Source organism: Eriocheir sinensis, chromosome 17 (assembly GCF_024679095.1).
Source record: "Eriocheir sinensis breed Jianghai 21 chromosome 17, ASM2467909v1, whole genome shotgun sequence".
NCBI lineage: Eukaryota > Metazoa > Arthropoda > Malacostraca > Decapoda > Varunidae > Eriocheir > Eriocheir sinensis.
The window spans coordinates 2,700,569-2,722,457 of NC_066525.1; the positions used below are offsets into that span (position 1 = coordinate 2,700,569).

At 41.1% G+C, this 21,889-nt stretch overlaps 2 protein-coding genes across 4 annotated transcripts; one reads left to right on the top strand and one right to left on the bottom strand.

Annotated features, from left to right (window-relative positions):
• The first annotated feature begins 936 nt into the window (after positions 1 to 936).
• On the top strand, positions 937 to 7,381 carry LOC126999765 (zinc finger protein 830-like). Its single transcript, XM_050862628.1, has 9 exons — positions 937 to 1,031; positions 2,459 to 2,613; positions 3,633 to 3,765; positions 4,193 to 4,307; positions 4,639 to 4,785; positions 5,091 to 5,254; positions 5,399 to 5,568; positions 5,660 to 5,806; positions 6,958 to 7,381. Exons 2-8 carry the CDS (start codon positions 2,513 to 2,515, stop codon positions 5,796 to 5,798), a joined length of 969 nt encoding a protein of 322 aa, XP_050718585.1. The 5' UTR covers positions 937 to 1,031; positions 2,459 to 2,512; the 3' UTR covers positions 5,799 to 5,806; positions 6,958 to 7,381.
• Positions 5,815 to 17,119, bottom strand: LOC126999763 (protein Rae1-like). 3 transcript variants are annotated; one of them, XR_007753550.1, is made up of 10 exons: positions 16,964 to 17,119; positions 13,366 to 13,470; positions 12,443 to 12,538; positions 11,945 to 12,049; positions 11,006 to 11,167; positions 9,976 to 10,155; positions 9,325 to 9,507; positions 8,490 to 8,684; positions 7,672 to 7,810; positions 5,815 to 6,999 (listed from the first exon to the last, which is right to left on the bottom strand). XR_007753550.1 is itself a non-coding variant. In XM_050862626.1 (9 exons), exons 1-9 carry the CDS (start codon positions 16,973 to 16,975, stop codon positions 7,727 to 7,729), a joined length of 1,122 nt encoding a protein of 373 aa, XP_050718583.1. In that variant the 5' UTR covers positions 16,976 to 17,118; the 3' UTR covers positions 7,027 to 7,726. The 3 variants fall into 3 exon arrangements, 2 of the variants coding, with proteins under 2 accessions (XP_050718583.1, XP_050718584.1); XM_050862626.1 differs by lacking the exon at positions 5,815 to 6,999 and having other exon boundaries at positions 7,027 to 7,810; positions 16,964 to 17,118; XM_050862627.1 differs by lacking the exons at positions 5,815 to 6,999; positions 16,964 to 17,119 and adding an exon at positions 15,501 to 15,668 and having other exon boundaries at positions 7,027 to 7,810.
• Positions 17,120 to 21,889: the final 4,770 nt, after the last annotated feature.

A 21,889-nucleotide genomic window follows, 5' to 3' on the forward strand; every position in this document is an offset into this window, starting at 1 on the left:
CAAATTTGTGGCTTTACCGTGTACCAGCGACGGGCCAAATTTGTGGCTTTACTGTGTACCAGCGACAGGCCAAATTTTTGCCATGATATAAACCCCCCAAAATAGATGATGCATAAACTGATCACAAATGCATTGATATATATAATGAAATGGTTTGCGTGAGTGATGATTCTTTCCCGTTATTCTGCTTAGAGGGACCTTTAACCTAACCTAACCTAACCTAATCTAACCTGACCTGACCTAAGAAACATGACCCCCGCAGCTACCGGGTTAATTTAACGTTAGTCTGATTAGGAAGAGCTATAGTGTTGGGTAAGTCTCCAAAGCATACACATAGGGTGGCAACTGCTCCAGATCATTCAAGAGAAAAAAATAATCGGCTAAATCCTCGCCATACCCTCTCTATACCTCAGTGGGAGTAGCTTACGCCCGTTGCGGCAGGGGGTCTTGCGTCTCTACATCCCCATCTTTATTTTTTAACATCTGTACATCTCATTTATAGATACTGATATTTTGCATGGTTTAGTGTCACAGGGAATTCATTTATTCGTTAAGGGAGGAGAAATAATAAGTCTGCTCGGTAACGTTGCCAGATTGTCGTACTCAGCTTCTCATATTCGCCTATTTCAGACTAAAAACAGTCGCACTCATAAAACTAACGGTACACATTTCTAGTTATTGCTAAAAATGTTAATTATAGAGGGTTTCTTATAATCGTTATGCGTTAGAAATAGGAAAATCCAGTTTGGTGAGTACGATAACGTGACATCCAAGCGAGAGTGCCACGTTGCCAGATTGTCGTACTCAACCTCATATGTTTGCCGATTTCCGACCCAAAAACTGCCCTCTAGACCCCAATACTTACCTTCATGTATAGTTAGCGTTAAAGTGGTTAATTATTGGTATTTTTTGGCAATAGCTATGGCTAAGAAACCGGTAAATACGAGGCTCTGAGTACGATAACGTGGCATCCCTGAGCGAGAGGTAAACAAACCAGGTAGTGGCGCAGGGAGGGGTCGGTCAGCTGGGCGGTGAGTTCTACCTTTTTATCCACCAATTTCCTCTCCCTGCATGCCTGTGAACACCCTTGGCTTAGTATATAGTATGTGTGACAGTGATTTTGATAGTATGTCCCTTATTACTAAGAGAATCATGCGTGTAGTGTTACCATCGCCCTGACATGTGGCGCCACCCGTCCAACCATTGGTGACAGGAGGGAGGGAGGGAGTGGGAGTGGGAACAAGCACCAAGAATAGAAAAGAAGACAAGAAAAGAAAGGCACGAAGTAAAGAAAATCAGGAGGGGCCGTTGCAAAGGCTAACCCCCCCCGAACATCAACAGAACAGGGGGAGTGCACGTAAGCGGCTGCCTCCCATTATAAGGTTGTGGACATGCCGGTCGTGGTTCCTGCCCTTAACCCCCCTCCCATTATTTTAACGCAATCAACAAAATTAACTTCACCTTATGGCAGGAGTTGCCCTTCCTTGGCTCCCATTATTTTAATCTGACTGAATGAAACCTAACTCAGCTGCCTACAGGGGAGGGCTTTGTCCCCCTTTCTCCTGCACATGGACCATTTATCATTTCTTGGTTAATGAATTATATTTTCCCATGTGCACATAACTTTTTTCACCAGAAGGAACCCTAAGATGGAATTTACTGCTGAAATTTAGGTGTGTTGTGGGTGCTAGGATGACCAACAAGCACTGCAGTTGATCATCTGGCTGTCTTGGTCCCTAAATCAGCCGTAATGACCTCGGTATCTATTTATAAACCAACAGAACCCTGCATTTACTTGCCAGATGGTACTAATGTCACCTCTTAAATAGTACCGGTAACCTATTGATGTAAACTAATCCGTTGTCATTGAGACCCGTAATCTATTGCTGCTAAGAATAGTAACCGGCACTGTAACTACTAAAGAAGAAAGTTAATGCCAAATAGGCTCTAGTATTTTTATATCCATATTACCATCATTCTGAGGCTCCACTTGTCAGACATTATGCTTAGAAAAGGTGGATATTTAGAATCACACCCAATTCACTTGAGTAGGTGGGTGACACTTTTTTCTGCTAGAATTAAGTGTGACAGTTATCAGGCAACATTATAAGATATAGCCTGTCTGTATTCTCTCATATCGACAGTAATAAAAATTTACTGGGATGTCATGGTGTGTCAGAGCATTAGTTTTATTGGTTTAACTTGCTACTTTATTTACTTAACCTCAAACTTGAGTGCCACTTAGGAATTTACATCACAGGTTATTTTTAAGTGATTTGTTCAGTTAAGTGTTGAAACAATGTAGGTGATGCTAGTTCTTTTTTACCTACCATGTCCTCGGGCCTTGGAAACTTCAATCACCAGGAGCCCAGCATATGGAAGATAGGAGCAGCACCAGTTTATTGTTGAGAGTACATGTGGGTAAGACTTACTTTTTTTTTACCTACCATGTCCACAGGTCTTGGAAACTTAATCACTAGGAGCCCAGCATACATAAGATAGGAGCAGCACCATGGCATCAAAAAGGGAGAGACCACAGGACATCAAGAAGCTCATGCAGGAACAGATGAAGAGCAAAGCCGTCACCAAACAGATCGACTCGCCCCATGCCAAGTATCCTTTATGCCAAAAAATAAGTCTTGTGATTGTCATTGTTCACCAAGGTTTCCATAAGTGTCTGCTCTACATTTGTCAGTGTGAATATTACTTACTGAAGCAATTCAGCTCTTTTTGCATCCCTGTTTTAGTGAGGACTTATAGTGTTCTCTCCTATGTCCTCCCCTATTGGCCAGGGGCTTCGTGGTGCAGTGGTTAGCATACTCAGCTCAGAACCGAGAGAGCCTGGGTTCGATTCCCGGGTGGAGTGGAAAAATTTGGGTGGCTTTTCCAATACCCTACGCCCCTGTCCACCCAGCAGTGAATGGGTACCAGGTATTAATCAGGGGTTGTGTTCCGTCTCATGGGATCTGTTCCCTTCTATAATTCCTTCCCCTTCTGTCTCTCTCTGGCATATGACCACAAATGTTGCGCCGACTAAACGAAAATTTCCAACTTTTTGGGAAATTGGCATGCAACTCACCCAGCTATTCATCTTTCTTTTTGGGATGGTCAGTAAATGGGTACCTGGGGAAAATAAACTCTGGTAACCTGGATGCTGCCCTGGCCTTGTTGTGTCCCTTGGTAATGAGTTCTCACCCACCACGCTTAACCCGGTAGCAGCGGGGATCACGTTTCTTAATGGTCCCTCTGAGCGAGAAAAATGAGAAAAAAATCATCACTCACACAAACCATTTCATAATATATATCAAAGCATTTGTGATCAGTTTATGTATCATCTATTTTGGGGGGTTTATATAATGGCACAAATTTGGCCCGTTGCTGCTACACAGTAAAGCCACAAATTTGGCCCGTCGCTGCTACAAGGTAAAGCCACAAATTTGGCCCGTTGCTGCTACTGGGTTAAAGGCCAATGATATGGAGATGAACATCGAGGCCACACATAGCTCTAGCTTTGTGCTGGAGTGAACTGATAGTGACTACTGCTGCTGCTGATGATCATGTTTCAGAGGCTCCTGATTTGATATTGAATTACTGGAATATTTTCAAGATTTTTCACTTAACTAAGACTTCAGATACAACAGTCGTGGACAGCTGATGTGCGTAGTGTGTGGCACAACCGTGAAGAGTGCAATTATATGGCAAGCACACGTCAACAAGCGATCCCACCAGGAGAACCTTACAGCCTTAAAGAAAAAACAGCAGCAGGTAATTTAAGTTTTGTTTGACAGAGGGCCTGCATTACGTATCTTAAGCATGGAGTCATTTTATCTTTATTATGTGAGTTTATTATATTAGGATGGTCAGGTTTAGGGCCTGAATTTGATTCCATTGATGTTTATATTAATATAAACATCAGATATTGCTTTCTTTGCTTCAAATGGTATGTTTTTATCTTTAAGGATAGAATCTTCTTCGCTTATTGTCCATCTTCTCCCATTTTAGTGGTTGGACTTGCTGTGATCCTCCTCCATTTTGCTCAGTTTAGTGCTGATCCTTCCTCTAAGGACCTCTCTATTTCTGACACTTCCTAGTCTTGTTGCATTGTTCCTCTCCTCTCCTCTTTTAGGATAGAACATAAGGCAAAATCTTTCAACATATTTATTTGTAATTACTGTACACATCTCCATTGCAGCTTAATGCTCCACACTTAAGCAGCGGCAGCAGCAAAAAAGAAGATTCGTTCAAGAGACCCGCCTCACCCGGCTCAGAGTCGCAAAGGAAAAAAAAAGCACCATTAAAACCCAAAGGTTAGTCATTGAACCAAGTATTTTATTGCCACTGATATTTTAGGCTGCAATTGCTCATCCAGATAAAAGAATACATTTGAAGGTGATAATTTCATGTTTGATTTGCTCAATGGTGATAATGAACGCACAACCAAAAGGCAATATTGCTTTTATTTTTCATGCTAGAAAAGCAAATTGTAAAGAAAGGACAGCTGAGCAAGTGTGAAAATATAACTAAATATCTGGTAATCTTAGCTGTTCATAGAATTAGTGTTTAGTGTGGTATATAAACAAACTTAAATGGTTGAATTGTGTTTGCAATTTTTATATTTTGCACTTTTCCTTTTCACAGGGATTCTTAAGAATGTGGCTAGTACTTACTCCTCTTCTTCGGAAAGTGAAGACGAAGATCCACAAGAGCAGATGCCTCCGCCACAACAACCACCACCATCAGCAGCACCTCAAATTAAGTCAGAAAATGGGCACACAGAAGTAAACGGTGAGTATGGATCTTAGAATAATGAAACATGAAGGAACAGAATATATGTTGCTCTTATAACTTGTTTCCGCAGCTTGATAACTTTTCAGTGTGCGTTAAAAATGTACGAGTTTATCTTTATTAATTGTTTATCTTGCCCATTTGTCTGAAGTAACTTTTTGTGCATATAATATATATTCACATCCAAGGTTGGAATAGTATTGTCATTTGTTATGCAATTTACTGCAGCTAAAAGCTGAAGCATTGCAGACTAATGGTTTGGAGGAATGTCTCGTTTGCACAATATTTGCTTTTTCTTCTCACAGGTGTTCCTGAAGGGTTCTTTGACTCAGACGTGGTGTCATCCAAGCCTCAGGAGGCGGAGTCACTCTACAGCGAGAAGCCACCAAAGCCTAAGCATCCTCCAAAGCCCAACACATCTGAAGCCTTACCTGAGGGCTTCTTTGATGACCCAGTGGCAGATGCCAAAGTAAGATTTGCAGTCTGAGAAGGTTTCCTATTCAAACCCAAAACCATTCTTATGAAATTAACTCTTTAGTTTTCCTCTTATCGAGTTTCACATGTGAAATATACTTCTTCTTTCATGCCAAATTCAAATCTTTTCTATTTTTAGGCACGCAATGTTGAATACAAGGACAAAGATGCCGAGGAGTGGATGTCCTTCATGCGGGAGGTCTCGGCAGCAGAGCAGGAGAGCAGAACCATCATTGAAGAAGACAAGGAGGAGGCAGCGCTCGCCACACAGATAGAACAAGCCAATGAACAGATTGCGTGTTTGGAAAAGTAACGTTTCTTTTGCCACAAAGTTGTCTGAGAGTATTTGTCACTTGAAATATTTTTGGAGTCACTTTTTAATAATTTTGATATCTTTCAGGGTTGTGGAGCTTGATAAAAAGAAGACAACCCAACTTAAGGACAGAGGGAATGTAAAAGCAGACTCAGACACCAGTGAAGACTCAAGTGATGAAGAATTTGCCCCAGTCATATGGAGGACCAAGAATTCCCTCATTTGATTCCACAAGTATTTACATTTCTGTTTTCATGTTGTGTATTACATTTAGTGTTGCCACTCCATTACAGAGTATACTTGCTGATGATCAGTATTTTGTGAGTGCACTGCAAGGAACAATTCATGATAGCAAAACCAAATAAGGCCACTAGTATTTTACCTTCTTCACAAGCTTTGTTACCCCTGGTGGCTCATATGCTTATCCTTCATTGAAGCGAGTGCCCGGGGAACTCAATCCCCTCAGGTTCTGTGTCCTTGTTCACAGATATTGTCCCTTTACTTCCATTGAATCCCTCCTAACGGAAGCTGGTTCCACAGCTGAGTATGCTGCTAATTGGATGTTGGCGGGCGGGTGTGTGTGTGTCTGACGTCTCTATTGCTCAACACATTCGCTTAGGTTCCTAAAATATTCAATTTCTTTACTTAGTTCATTTGTAACACAAGAAGGGCAAAATCTGTTGACATTATTGGATTGAGCAACAATTTTTAGCTTATCCGAAGTAAATATAGTGAGCAAAATTCAGAAAATAACATTTACTATTTATACTACTATTTACAAATCCTTCCTCGTCTCCTCTTATATCACTAAAATCTGAACGCACCTTTGTATTCATAAGTTTTTACTTAGAACATATCTTCTTCTCAGGCCTCTATTTACTGTAATTACTTTTTGTTTATCTAGTTTTCCAAGGATGCTCTTAACACCCTGTGTGAGCTCTATCGGGAAAACAAGTGTCTGTGGGACACCAGGGATGAAAACTATTTGGAGAGAAATACATAGAGAAGTTTTGAAGAAATTAGCATTCTCTCTCTCTCTCGATATAGATATAGATATACATACTCGACATATGTTTAGCATCCAGCTTGTTTTGCTCTGTGCTGAGGCCGAAAACATCTCTTGCGCGTGTGATAGGAAGAGCACTCCTTGCCACCGGTGGCTAGATGCCAACAAGACACCAGAAAATGTCTGTGTGGTAGCACCTTAAGGGAGGCAAAAGGGATGCCCTCAAAGCCCGGCTTGAGCATGTTAATGGATCCTGTCTCGTACAAAGGATAGGAAAAGGTCCTACAAGAATACTTGTGAACCCTAGGGATGGTAAGGCAGGTAACCATTCAATATTAATTACTAACACTGACTTATTTAATGTGTCCTTTATTTCTAGGTGGCTTCTCTTGGAGATGAATACCAGCCCTCTGATGGACTCCTGTTTAGCAAGAAACAAACAAGGAAACGAGGAATTAAATTAACTTTACTGGGAATACATTTATGATTGATGAAGTTTGCCCACTATGCTGTTCTGCATGAAAAAGATCAGTAACAGTGACTTCTTAATCCATAGAAAACATGCTTCCTTCTCTCAGAAAGCCTGTCATGTAATACTAAAGTTATATAAAAGGAATTTCTCCCCATAGAAGAGAATTGTATCACAATATACAACCACATATAAGTATATATGTAAAATTGAAAAGCAGGACTTAAGCTTGGTCTGACATGGGCCATAAAAATATTATTAAGTGTTGCTAATAATGTGTTTACAGAGCATAATGTATATTTTTACATAATAAAAATTCAAGACAGTGAATATCTATCGTGGTTATAATACTCTTGACCCTAAACTGACATTACACAATAAATGCTACTTATTTCAGTAAAATGTATTTTATTTGAAGGTTTTGTATAACAAACTCATAAATAATCGACTGATTACATACATACTTCACTCTTTTCTCAAGTTTTGTACTCTTATTATTCACAAATAATAATTTTGATACTGCCATAATAAAAACATTACTTTGATGGAAAAGTTCTAGAAATTGCAAAATATACCCTAAAATTAAAAGCTATCATTCACTCCACCAACAGTACAGAGACATACAGTGCAGTGTGGCATGACTCAGAAAGACAGCACTGGTGACCTTCCCCAGTGTAGGTTAGCGGCTCCGAGGCTTCAGTTCATCGTAGCAAGATCTCAGGAATATGTAGTTTTTCTTTTGTGGATTAAAGTATTCATGACCCTGGAAAGTAAAATATGTAAGTCTTATATGACCCACCTACCACACCATCATTCTAATAGTATAAAGAAAAAAAGTATTGTTTCTAAAATATGAATTATTTAACATACGTCTATTAGTAAACATGAAAGAAAATTAGTTTAAAGAATTAATTATTTACCAGTTACTTTTTCTTCATCTGTTAATCTATCTAACCATAATTTAAAATTGTTAATCGTATTTTGCATTAACTACATATGTGCTTAATTTGTTCAACTTGTCCACCGTCCTATTAGTGAAGTAGTTTTATCTCCTTCCTGACCCTAAACTCATTATTATCTATACCATCATTACGTGTCCTAACATGTTTCCAGTACAAATATTTTTTTAACTAATTTGCCCTAAGTAATTCCCTTTCAGTCTTGTTTTAATTGTCAGAAAACAGAAACTTAAATGTCCTCTCAATCTAACTCTTATTTGATTGCTCCCTTCACACATGTTTCCAGCACAAGTTTTATCTAATTTGCCCTTAGTAATTCCCTTTCAGTCTTGTCTTAACTGTCAGAAAACATAAACTTAAATGTCCTCTCATCTAAGTCTCATTTGATTGCTCCCTTCACATGTTAGTACAAAAAGAGAGGAGATAACTCTTACACTTATGTTTTGAATACGACATCTGCTAAACAACATAACACAGACTTACCTTAGACCAGTCATAGGATACAGCGTAAGCAAATATCTGGCCGTTATGGTTGAAAGCACAGCATGAGATGGGCTGCTCCATTGCTTCTGAATTCTTAAGCTTTGTACGAGCATCCTTATCCCAGAAACTGAACCTGCCATCAGAACCAACTGTCGACAGTGTTCCATGGACTGGGTGGAACTTTATGTCGTTCACCTGTGGAAGAGAAATGTATCTTAGGAATGCTCAGTTAGAGACGTAAAGGATGACATGACCACCGTTGCCAGGTTATCGTACTCAGAGCATAGTATTTACTGGTTCCTGGGGCGTAACTATTGCCAAGAGACATTAGGATCCAACTCTTTTAACGATAACTATAAATGAGTTTCATTATTGGGGCCCAGAAGACAGTTTTGGGGTGGGAAGTCTGGAAATATAAGCGGATGAGTACGACAATCAGGCAACGTTAGACATGGCACATAACTGAAATACCCAGCTATGAGAGCATTATGGTATATATGTGATGTGTACTGGTTAAAGACAATAATTCACACATTAATACTACCATAAGGAAAAGAAAATAGAAGGGATAGGAGTAAACGGAGACTGCTTTTTTAATTTTTTTCCTTAAGTTTCTTGCCCATCAGCAGTTTCCTTTATGGCAAAAAAATGGGGGAGGTGAGGAGGGTGAGCTGAAGACTATAAGGTAAACAAAATCCAAGATACTCATGGTAGATTTGTCTTGGAAGCTTTTTTGTTTTTCCTTTGTTTGTTACCCCTGAGCTGTTTCCTTTACCGTAAAAAGAAAAGAAAAACTGAAGAAGACAACAAGGAAAACGTACTCCAGGACACTCACCGCGTATATGTCCTGGAAGCCGTTGGAGGTGCCGTTTGAGCGGTGGCACTTAAACGTAAAGTTGTCTCTTGGTGATGCTGCCACGATGTACTGGATGGCTACCCGGCCCTCCACGCTGCCCAGAGCAAACCCAGCAGGAGCACCGGCACCCTTCTTGTCCTTGAAGATCGCGACGCATCTGTGCTGTAAGGAAGGAACATAACATGGTGACGTACATAACAAGGATGCAAAGAGACTCCAAGAAGATGGCCATTACTCTTCTCTCTCCTTTCTGGGGTTCGCTGGGCTATGAGTCTATCCCACTCCTGACAATCATAAACTTTCTCTTCCCTGGTGTTCATCCTAAGTCACCCATCACTGTTGCCTGTATACTAATTTCCAACAATCCTCTTGAGAAAAATTGTGATATGGTGAAGACTCTAGCAAAGATTGTAGGCAGTAGACCAGTACGTATCTTCATCCATTTAGCTTTTTACTATTACACAAAAACAATTATAAACCAGTATCTTCATTCATTCATTGTTTTACTATTATCAAAAGCAGCTAACGGCTTTCATTATCCTGTATATTAATCTTTCTGAACCCCCACCCCCACATAGAGACCAGCAGACCTTCATCTCCCACCTATACCTTTATGAATTTTCCACTTACCTGATATTTTAATGGTGATTCTATCTGTTTGAATTCCTGTGGTTGGCCTTCAAGCTGGTACACAATGAGGTGGCGGTTAGCAGTGCCCACCACGGCCATGGGATACTCCACGTCAGCACAGTAACATCGCTCCGGGAGGTTGATGGTCATGATGGGCTGGGCGCTCCGTGTGTCCCAAAACTAAAAACACATGAACGAAATTAAAAATGTTCTCTTCTCAATCTAGAAATTATCATGCTGTAAAAGAAATGAGGAGTCTAACTGAATACATGTGCTAAGTTATTTCTTGAAGAGACAATAACAGAAATAGAGAAGTTATGCATGGTTCTGATAATCTGTTAAATAGTGAAGTTAACTTTGAAAACCTAGCAGACCAATTAGCTTCTGTTAACCCGGTAGCAGCGACGGGTCAAATTTGTGGCTTTACCATGAACCAGCGACGGGCCAAATTTGTGGCTTTACCATGTACCAGCGATGGGCCAAATTTTTGCCATGATATAACCCCCCCAAAATAGATGATGCACAAACTAATCAGAAATGTGTTGATATATATTATGAATCAGTTTGCGTGAATGATGATTTTTGCTCATTTTTCTCGCTTAGAGGGGCCTTTAAGAAACATGATCCCTGCAGCTATTGGGTTAAATTTAATTCAGCTTTACTCATATATTTTTATTCCCATCTGTTGTGTCTGACTCTCCTTATAAATCTGTGTGATGAAAGGTTTTAGTTTGGTATTATCAGATGCTTCCACCTCTCACACAACTATTTCCAAAGGTCAAAAAGGAGATCAATCAGGTTCCAATGAGTGTTTTCTTAGATTCATGGTACAAAAGAAGGGTCAACCTACCACCAGAGCCATGAAACTACCCCTGCAGATGCCCAAAGCTCCCACGAAAGCCTTGTTAAATGTGTGTTTGGGAGGTGAAATGTTTAGAAATATGACCATTAGCACAGCAAGAGAGGGCAGACTACACAAAAATAAACGTACTTACATGCTAGTGCTGGATTACTATAAAACATTACATACCTTTAAAGTCTTATCCCACGAGCCCGTCATGATGCAGGAGTACGTTGGTGCCTTGATCCAGTGCACTGTCTTCACTGGGGCGTCGTGCTGAGCCACCTGCATCTTCTGGTTGCTCCCCAAGTCCCAGCAGTGAACGGTTTTGTCTGCGCTTGCCATAAACACCTGAAAAAAAAAATCCATGCTGACTTAAAAAGAATCTATGCTGAATTTATCACAACATGCTGACTTAAAAAGAAGCTATGCTGAATTTATCACAACAAAACAACAACAAAAAAGAATCCATGCCGACTTAATCACAGCAAAAAAAAAAGGAATCTATGCTGAATTTATCACAACAACAAAAAGAATCCATGCTGAACAAATTACAACAACATGATTTTTGGCTTCAAATGATATCGCAGAGCAGCCTGAACCTTTTGCCTTTAGTTCAGCTTGATAGTAATTCCTGCTGTTTTTTTTTACTTATGCCGAGGAATTTTTCTGTTCCCTGCTAGATCCTTCTTAACCCGGTAGCAGCGACAGACCAAATTTGTGGCTTTACCGTGTACCAGCAACAGGCCAAGTTTTTGCCTTGATATAAACCCCCCAAAAGAAATGATGCATAAACTGATCAGAAATGAGTTGATATATATTATGAAATGGTTTGCGTGAGTGATGATTTTTTCTCGGTTTTCTCGCTTAGAGGAGCCTTTAAGAAACATGATCCCCGCAGTTACCGGGTTAATAAAGAATACAAATCCACACTCCTTTCAATCTCTAATACCTCCGTAGCACAAGATAATGTCCATCTGATAATACCATGAACTGCACTCCCTTTCTGGAAGCTTCTAAACAGTTTCGTGAATCTCTGGAATATTTTGGGCTATAACAAAAAAATGCATTTCAAAATAATCCAAGTAAAATATCTCACGGCACCTGCATTGTTACTACCATACACACCTTGCTGCCGTCATCATGCCACGCCACATCCATGATTGGTCCTCCCATGGTCTGCTGGGCCTTTCCTATTGTCTTCCCATCTCTCTGCACCTCCCAACATCGCACCTGCAGGAAACATTACGAAATATCAACTACGGTAACTACACTTGTCCACTAAACTGATCCATAAGCCCCAAAAAGCACAAAAGAAAGAAGAAAATACAGAAATTTTTGATGAGAAGAGAAAAAAGGAATGAAAAGGAGGAACACAGAGAGCCAGAGAGTGAAGGACTACATCAGGGATTGCCGTTACGAAGGCAAAACTCCCGACCATGAAATGAACTCTTCCATACCTACGAGAGCTGACTGGTTGGCTTTCTGAAAGGAGCTTGGAGTTAGGAGTCAATGTTACCTTGGGTGAAGGGTGAGGTAGAGGGTGTGAGCTTCTGGACCAGTTTAGTGTACAATGACTATAATATTAATCTTGGGAGCCAATTCCTTAGTGCATATTAAACTTACATTATTGTCCCAACTTCCAGCGACCAAAAAATCTTGTGGAATGGAAGGAGGAGAGAACGCCATGCACTGAACAGAGTCATCAGGAGGATTCACAACCTGGAACAAAAAAGAAAAAAAAAAAAGAAGAAATAAACATGTTAAGTAAGGGTTGCCATGAAAAATAGCTGTGTGCATATTCTACTCATCTTGAAAGGCACAACACGCACTTGCTGTCAGTTGTGGGTGTGTCTGAATCACCTTACATCCTTGTGTAATGAAGGGTTTTACTACAGCAAAAGAGGGCAGATGACACAAAAAAGAATCATACTCACATGCTATAGTGAAACCAAATTGTCGAGTCCATTTGAGTGTTGGCTCCCGCGGGTCCATTTCCCCCCTCTGCTCTGCCACACAGTCCCAACACCTATTTTTTCCTCTCATATGTTGCCTATAGCTTACATATGAGAGGAAGAGATAGGTGTTGGGACTGTGTGGCAAAGCAGAGGGGAGGAAAGGACCCGCGGAAGCCTACACCAGACCGGCCTCGACATATTTGGAAGACTGTAGCGATAGATTACTACAAAGCACTGCATAATTTGAGACATCCCAGGGGCCTTGTAACACCAAATTTTGTTAGTGAGGGACTGAATTAGCTCACCCAGAATGACAACAGCAGCTGGATGGGCCCTGATAATCCTAATTGATATAATGAACCCCAATTCTATTGTAAATGGAAACTTAAGGACACCTCTCCTCCCGAAATTGACTTCTCTTTCGGTCACTCTTCTCCAATCTTTTTAGGGGCAGTAAGTAGCGGCCTTTTTTTTCATTATTATTATTATTTTTTTTAAGCCCTTGATCTGTCTCCTTTGCTGTAAAGAAATAAAAAAGAAAAAAAAGATGAATGTCAGTGGGAGAATCATAGTGAAGCTGAAAATACTTACTTCAAAATCCTTCATAGGGTTGGCCGTGGCAGGAGTAGTGGTGGACAGGCCAAACCCGCTAAAACTACTCCCAGCAGAGCCAAATGTGGTGGGGTTGAACATTCTCTGAAACATAAAGAATTATTAAGACTAGTTGACATGCATGGTAAAGATGATTCAATCCATCGACACGTTACTACAATAGCAGGGCCCGAGTTATGCATTAAGTATTTGGAGCATTGTCTAGCAGGCATTTTTGTTCTTGTTTTTTTTTTTGCTTTTTGCCCTTGAGTTGCCTCCTTTACTGTAAAAAAAATAAAAAAGGATGGCTACAGTATTGGATGGTCTCTAATTATTTAATCCTACACAAGAAAAGCATTAGCAACAATTGTCATTAGTTCAATGCTTGATTTTTAGTACTTTAACCCAACTAAACAAATTAAAGAAGGGTCTGGGCAGTTGGTCGGGTCGGGTTCACCTTCCCTGAATCCTGGGGCAAAGGGTTATTTCCCACCACAGGATCTAGGGCCAATGTGAGAGATGAACACCAAGGCCATGTGCAGTTATAGGGTTAGTAGGTCGTAAAGTTCGGTTGGAGTGGTTTAAATATGCTCCCCAACCCTAAACCCTCTGTGAGCTATTTTACGGCTGTGGCGGCTGCAGCGTCGCCACGGCCGCCGCAAGAGGAGGCGACGCGCTTTCGTAAACATTATTCCCTATTTTCAAGAGTAAAAAAAAAGTCCTTGAATTGGATTTTCAAAGCATTTCCATGACTGTTGAAGGTTTGTAGAAAAGATATATGAAGACATAGTGATGTTTCATAAAGTAGATTATGAGATACTGGCATGGACCTAAAACGAATCTTTACCCCAGGCCAGTTACACATGGAAAATCCTGGAGGGTACTGTCCCTGACCCCACACTGGGAATGTTGACAGCCCACATCTCTGGAAAAACTGGATGCATGTGTTCAAGATATGCCCTGCCGACAAGAGCGCCGGGGAAAATTAGATCAGAGCTGGCAGCCAGCCTAGCCCACGACGGCCCTAGAATCTTCAACACACTACCAAAAGAGGTGCGGGAAATTACAGGCTGCTCAGTGGAAAGGTTCAAAGCTGCACTGGACAGGTTCCTTAGGGCAGTGCCCGATGAACCGCCAGTGCCAGGCTACACATCAGTCTGCAGAGCAGCCTCAAATTCCGTACCGGACCGAGTGCGGCTGAAGAGACAGGACGCCAGCAACTTCCTGAACAGCGGTGGACCACCACGACTGTGAGGCACAAGACCTCTATACACAATTAAATAAACTAAGTAAGTAAGTTGCCCTTAAGCCTTTCATTGCTAAACGCTCGCAGCGAGCATTAGGCGTATTTGCTGGTGGTGCTAAACGCTCGCTGCGAGCTCCAGCTGCACTCAAATCTCCCGTGTATGAATGTGTTCCAACACTATTTTTCACAACACAGGATTGCCAATTGAGTGGGTTCTCCACTAAATTTGGTGGAAAATCGTTTCAGCCCAGCGCGGCAAATCTATGGACGAGTAACTAGTGGATGTTCTTGTCCAATATAGCAGCATTTTTGCATAGCTTCACCTATCACCTGACTGATTCTTTGACCAAACAGTTGTAAATATTGCAGTTGGCAATACAACCTCGCCAGAATCTCAAGGAAAGATGTCTGCAGTTCCCACAATATGGCTGATCATCCTGCACGCACCGACGTAAGTGTTCATATTCAACACTCCCTGAAAGTGCGTGTATGTTTGCAGGAGGCATACATCCAACTCCTATAGATCTGGACCTTCTCTTTCCAATGGTGTTTTTGTTTTTTAGTTGTGATGAATAGTTTTTGAGATACAGAGGTTAAAAGATACCCCTCATTGGGCTGTCTGACTGCGCCTGAGGGGATGGTCGCGTCCCGTCCCACGCGCAAAGAAAGGGTTAAGGCGTCTCCTTTGCTGTAAAAAACAAAAAAAATAAAACGATGGTTACAGTCCTTTACTGCCTCCTACATAGAGACCTGAGGTTACTCTGCCCCGTGTGGTACAAAATAGTCTCTCTCCCTGTACACAAAACTGGGCACTGGACGTCACACACACGGCGGCTTCAGTCTTTTGGTGATTTCTACAAGGCTACTGCGTTATTCGTCTCCATCTCACCGCGTGTCACCGTCGAGGGCTTAAAGATGCCGGTGGTGTGGTGTAAAGGTGGTGGTGTGGTGGAGGGTGGTGGCGGCGGCTCTCAAAAGTCAGTCTCCACCACGCTGGCTTGTTGTTGTCCTGCCCCGCCGCGCAGTGCCGTGCCTCAGCCTTTGCAACGGAGCACTAAACCTGTCACATCTTTTCTTTTTTCTTTTATTCCACGGACAAGGATTCTACTCTTTATGTCGCTTGTGCTCCCTATCTTAATGTATGTCTCTGAGATATGGACATAATAGTGACTTGGAGAAGGGGGTTAATCTAGCTAACAACTGCTTCTAATATACCGAAAAAATAGCATGGGTACTGCATAGGATATATTTCTAGTTTTACCGAGAAGCGTGTCAATGCCTTGTTATGCAAAACTCTTCACTAATTGACAAACTCCCCACTAATTGTCAAACTCTCCACCAATTGACAAGATCTAGGCAACCTCTTCTATAGGTCCGTATCCTCAAGTACACACATCAGAACACTCATTATATTTAACGTATACGTCTATCTGCACACCAGCATCAGGATTTCACCGAAGATAGTTCCGGTAGTAGTGTTGTCAAGCCTGTCAAGCTATTCATTAATTATCTAGCTATTCATCAATTGACAAGACATTCCATTTGTCAAGCCATTCATCAGTTACCAGCCTATTCACCAACACGTAATCAAGCATACTAAATACATCTTACCTTGGCAACACGTAACCAAGCATACCAAATACATCTTACCTTGGCAACACGTAATCAAGCATACCAAACACATCTTACCTTGGCAACACGTAACCAAGCATACCAAATACATCTTACCTTGGCAACACGTAATCAAGCATACCAAATACATCTTACCTTGGCAACACGTAATCAAGCATACCAAATACATCTTACCTTGGCAACACGTAATCAAGCATACCAAATACATCTTACCTTGGCAACACGTAATCAAGCATACCAAATACATCTTACCTTGGCAACACGTAATCAAGCATACCAAATACATCTTACCTTGGCAACACGTAACCAAGCATACCAAATACATCTTACCTTGGCAACACGTAACCAAGCATACCAAATACATCTTACCTTGGCAACACGTAATCAAGCATACCAAATACATCTTACCTTGGCAACACGTAATCAAGCATACTAAATACATCTTACCTTGGCAACACGTAACCAAGCATACCAAATACATCTTACCTTGGCAACACGTAATCAAGCATACCAAATACATCTTACCTTGGCAACACGTAATCAAGCATACCAAATACATCTTACCTTGGCAACACGTAATCAAGCATACCAAATACATCTTACCTTGGCAACACGTAATCAAGCATACCAAATACATCTTACCTTGGCAACACGTAATCAAGCATACCAAATACATCTTACCTTGGCAACACGTAACCAAGCATACCAAACACATCTTACCTTGGTTCCCATTACACGAACACTCCTGCCAGATCCTTGTCCCCGGTGCACATGTGGCCTAGGAACTGATCTTGTCACCTTCTTGTCAAGCTGTTGTTACTCTGCGCGGCTTCAGTAATGTGTCTACCCAGCCGTCCACTGAGAACCGAGCTCCAGCGGGTTTCGTGTGGATGAACCAGAAGCATTGCTGGGTTCGAAGCTCTTGAGTGCTGTATTCGAAGGCACTTGCTGGTTTAGTCTATTCCTATTGCTAGAATGTGAGTTGATTATTAAGTGCCGTGTTCAAATGTAATTGCTGGTTCGTTAGTTTACTCCTATTACTGGAATATGAGTTTCCTAATGTTATTCGTCATCAAGTTTCTCCCTGATTTTTTTTTTTTTTTAAATATTCATCCCCTAGTATCACTAGGGGAAACGTTGAGGGAAAAAATCGCTCCCCCCTGCACGGGGGAGGACGGGCCTGTGCCAAAGATGGCCCGTAGCAGGATGCCGACAGACCGACTCTATCAGCGATCGAAATCTAGCCGACCAAGTCGGTTTGTCGACGAGAACTGGCGTGTCTCTGGCCCTGATTTTCTGATATGTTACTTTATATCCGAATACGTTAGTTTATTTAGTATTATTTTTTCAGTGTCAAATCATCAGTGCTATATGGGGGGGATATTATAGCTATAGAACAAATGTAATTACAGTTTGTTTAGTTCAATCGTTATTTCCTAGTGTTTCATCCATTAATACGTTTCTTCTTTATTCATTTATCAATTTACTTTTTTTCAGTCTCAAATTATACATGCCAAAGTGGAGACTACAGATCAGAATATCACATTATTTTTTTGGAAATTAACAGTTTTTTTTTTATTTTTAAAGTTATTTTCTTCCTATCTATACTGAAGAAATTCAAACTTTAAAAGTCGTAATATTCAGTATTATATAATTTATGGATCTTTTCCGTTTGCAAACCTTCAGCAGTCATGGAAATGCTTTGAAAATCCAATTCATTTTTTTTTTTTTTTGAAAATATGGGATAATGTTTACAGCGCGTCGCCTCTGGTGCTGGCCGCAGCGAGGGGCTGCAGCAGGTGAGAAATCATATACATGAGGGGGGGTCAGGGAGGCGTAGCCCCCTGGTTTATAGGGGGGGGGAGGGGGGCAGCCCCCCCCATCGTAAGTTCGGTTGGAGTAGTTTAAATATGCTCCCGACCCTAAAGCTCTCTGCGAGCTATTTTGAGGCGCGGCGGGCAGCGTAAAAGAAAAAAACTTAAAAACTCTTTTTTTCTCCATAAAAATGTTTGTTCTTTGGATTCTACGGACAAATAAATACAAAAAAAAAAAAAAATTAAATTTAAATTTATTTTAGGAAAAGGCCAAATCCGACTACAGCTATACAAAATAAAGGAACAAATATGGCGGAAGATGTCCATGTAGAAAGATTTAAAAACAACAAAACACCTATCTTTCGGCCACTCCTCTAACTCTTTTTAGGAGCAGTGAGTAGCGGGCTTTTTTTTCCATATGTTTCCTTTTTTTATGCCCTTAAACTGACTCCTTTGCTGTAAAAAAAAAGCTGGACGATGTGATTATGTGTTAAGGTAATTAAGGCCACAAACTCACGTGTTATAGGTCTCTTTATTGGGGTCTGACACTCCTTGTTACTCCTCCCTGACACCTGCATCTTCTCCTCCTCCTGCGTACGTCTCACATTCAAGACAGGAGAAAAATAATTAAGTCAACGGTGGAACGTCAACCACTAAAATAAAACAACACTGACCTCCTTAACTTGTTTGGTCTTTTGATAGGTAGTTTCTTTTTTCCTCTGTTCATGTCTTTTTTGTTACTCTTTTTACCATGTCTTTGCGATTCTCTTTTCCTAGCTCATTTTCCCTAAAGCTTTTCTCTTTTTCACTTATTGCCTCCACACTGTCCCCGTGAATCACTAGTGGGCTATCTCCCCCTAGAGCGCCCTTGTGATTCACTCTACCACACTATACACCGTCTTTTGTTTTGATTCGGCTCCTCATGCGACTTTTGCCAACTGGTTTGCTTTGATTCACACCCTTTCAATGTCTTTCTAACTCTTTCATTGCCTTTTAGTGATTTGATTTGCACAGTTTTTCAATATACTTCGTGACGCAATGCAATGGAGGTGTTGGGTTTGATTGGTAACAGTTCACACGACTTTTGCCAACCGGTTTGCTTTGATTCACACCCTTTCAATGTCTTTCTAACTCTTTCAATGTCTCTTAGTGATTTGATTTGCACAGTTTTTCAATATACTTCGTGACGCAATGCAATGGAGGTGTTGGGTTTGATTGGTAACAGTTCACACGACTTTTGCCAACCGGTTTGCTTTGATTCACACCCTTTCAATGTCCTTCTAACTCCCTTTCAATGTCTCTTGGTGATTCGATTTGCACAGTTTTTCAATATACTTCGTGACGCAATGCAATGGAGGTGTTGGGTTTGATTGGTAACAGTTCACACGACTTTTGCCAACCGGTTTGCTTTGATTCACACCCTTTCAATGTCCTTCTAACTCCCTTTCAATGTCTCTTGGTGATTCGGTTTGCACAGTTTTTCAATATACTTCGTGACGCAATGCAATGGAGGTGTTGGGTTTGATTGGTAACAGTTCACACGACTTTTGCCAACTGGTTTGCTTCGGCTCACACTCTGTCAATGTCTCTAACTGATTCGGTTCGAACTCTTCTTAATGTCTCTTTCTAACTGTTTTGATTGGCACAGTTTTTCATTGTACTTCATGACGCAATACAATGGAGGTGTTTGGGTGAGATTGGTAACAGTTCAAATGCGTCTTTCTTCATCTGTTTTGATTCCACAGTGCAGTGAAGATGTTTGGGTAGAATCACCGTTGCCAGATTATCGTACTCAGAGCCGCGTATTTACCGGTTTCTGGCCCATGACTGTTTCCAAGAAGCACCAATAATTAACCATTTAAACGATAACCATATATGAATGCAGTTATTTGGGTGATGAAAGCAGTTTTTGGGTCGGAAATCAGCAAACATAAGAGGTAGAGTACGACAATCTGGCAGCGTTGGGTAGAATGGGTACTACAGTTCATGCGTGTCTTTCTAACCTGATTGGATTTGCAGGCTTTCAACAAACTGCAATGAAGACGCCAGGAAAGATCGGTAACAGTTCGCGCTGCGTCTCTTTTTAGCCCGATTTGATTCACGCGCTTTCAAGATCGTTATGGTCGATGCGTCTCTTTGATTCTCATTCTTTCAACACACATCAAGACATACTGCAATGAAGGTGTTGGAGAAAGGTAGGTATGGTTAGATGATTCTGAGTTGATGGACTATCTGGCGTCGGGACTGACACGCTAACACTTCCAAGGGACAGTGAAACACCAAACACACACACAGACACACGCACACTCGCTGACTCCTCTCCATCTCCGTACAGAAGGCTAGACATGAAACTCCACCTTCTCCTTACATATATAAGTATACACCAGGGTTCCTCACGGTATACGGGTACTGACACTTAAACTAGAATCTCTCCTTTACAAATAGTTACCTAAATGCCAGAGGGTGAGACACACAGCTCAAAGGCCCGTAACCTCAGACACACACATCAGAACACTCAGGATTATGTAGTTTTAACGTATACGTCTATCTGTACACCAGCATCAGGATTACACCGAAGATAGTTATGGTATTTATAGAGTTACGTCGTCTATTTGTATTATATCAAAAATACATCTATGGAGAAGGAGGCCAGGAGAGGGGGATGCGAGGGGAGGATTGAAGTGTATATAAAGGAGAGGTGAAGGTTGCGTTTTGTTACTGGAAGCTTCATGTGGTGGTGTTCAGGATCAAGACAATGAGGGATAAAGGAAAGAGAGGAGGAGGACTGAAGTACATAAAGGAGAGTTGAGTGTTGACTTTTGGTATTAGAAGCCGTTGTGAAAAAATGACAGAGAAGAGAATGATTGAAGTATAGAAAGACGAGTTGAGTGTTGCCTTTTGTTATTAGAAGCCGTTGTGGTGTTGAGGATGAAGAAAATGAAGGAAAATGAAGAAGAGGAGGATTGAAGTGTATAAAGGAAAGCTGAGTGTTGCCTTTCGTTATTAGAAGACGTTGTGGTGTTAAGGATGAAGAAAATGAAGGAAAATGAAGAAGAGGAGGATTGAAGTGTATAAAGGAAAGCTGAGTGTTGCCTTTCGTTATTAGAAGCCGTTGTGGTGTTAAGGATGAAGAAACTGAAGAAAAATAACGAAAATATGAAGTAAAAGTGAATGTATATGTGCTTTAGGTCAGTATTGAGGTATATATGTCTGCTTAAAGAGTAATATCACCGAACATTAAGTTGATACCAAGAGCAGCAGGGCGTCGAGACAGAGATAGGGAGAGAAATGCCAAGTCGAACAAAACATGAAGAAAAATGACGAAAATATGAAGTAAAATTGAATGTATATGTGTTTTAAGTCAGTATTGAGGTATATATGTCTATTTAAAGAATGACATCACCGAACACTAAGTTAATACCGAGAACAGTGCGTCGAGACAGAGATAGAGACAATTTTAAGTGCAAAGTCGAACAAAACATGAACCTTCCCCCTCTCCTGCGTCCTCTCTCTTCCTCCCCCGCCTCCCCCAATACACTGAGGACTAAAACTCATCTAATTATAAGGTACGATTGCGCTGTCACACTGAGAGTCGCCGAGTGTAAGCGAGTCACCACACCGGCGGTCTTAAAGCCTTAGTCAGGGTCCCTTAGGCTCACTCCCCCCGTGAGCCCGCCCTCCCCTGAGTGTAACGGACATACATAACACGGAAACAAAGGGAGAATCCTACTTAAGAATATGTTACAGAGCAGTCACGTCTTGGCATAAGGTTTCCGGGATTGTCTGCGTCGCGGGTAATCACTCACTCACAGCTTAGTTTACGATAGTTGTC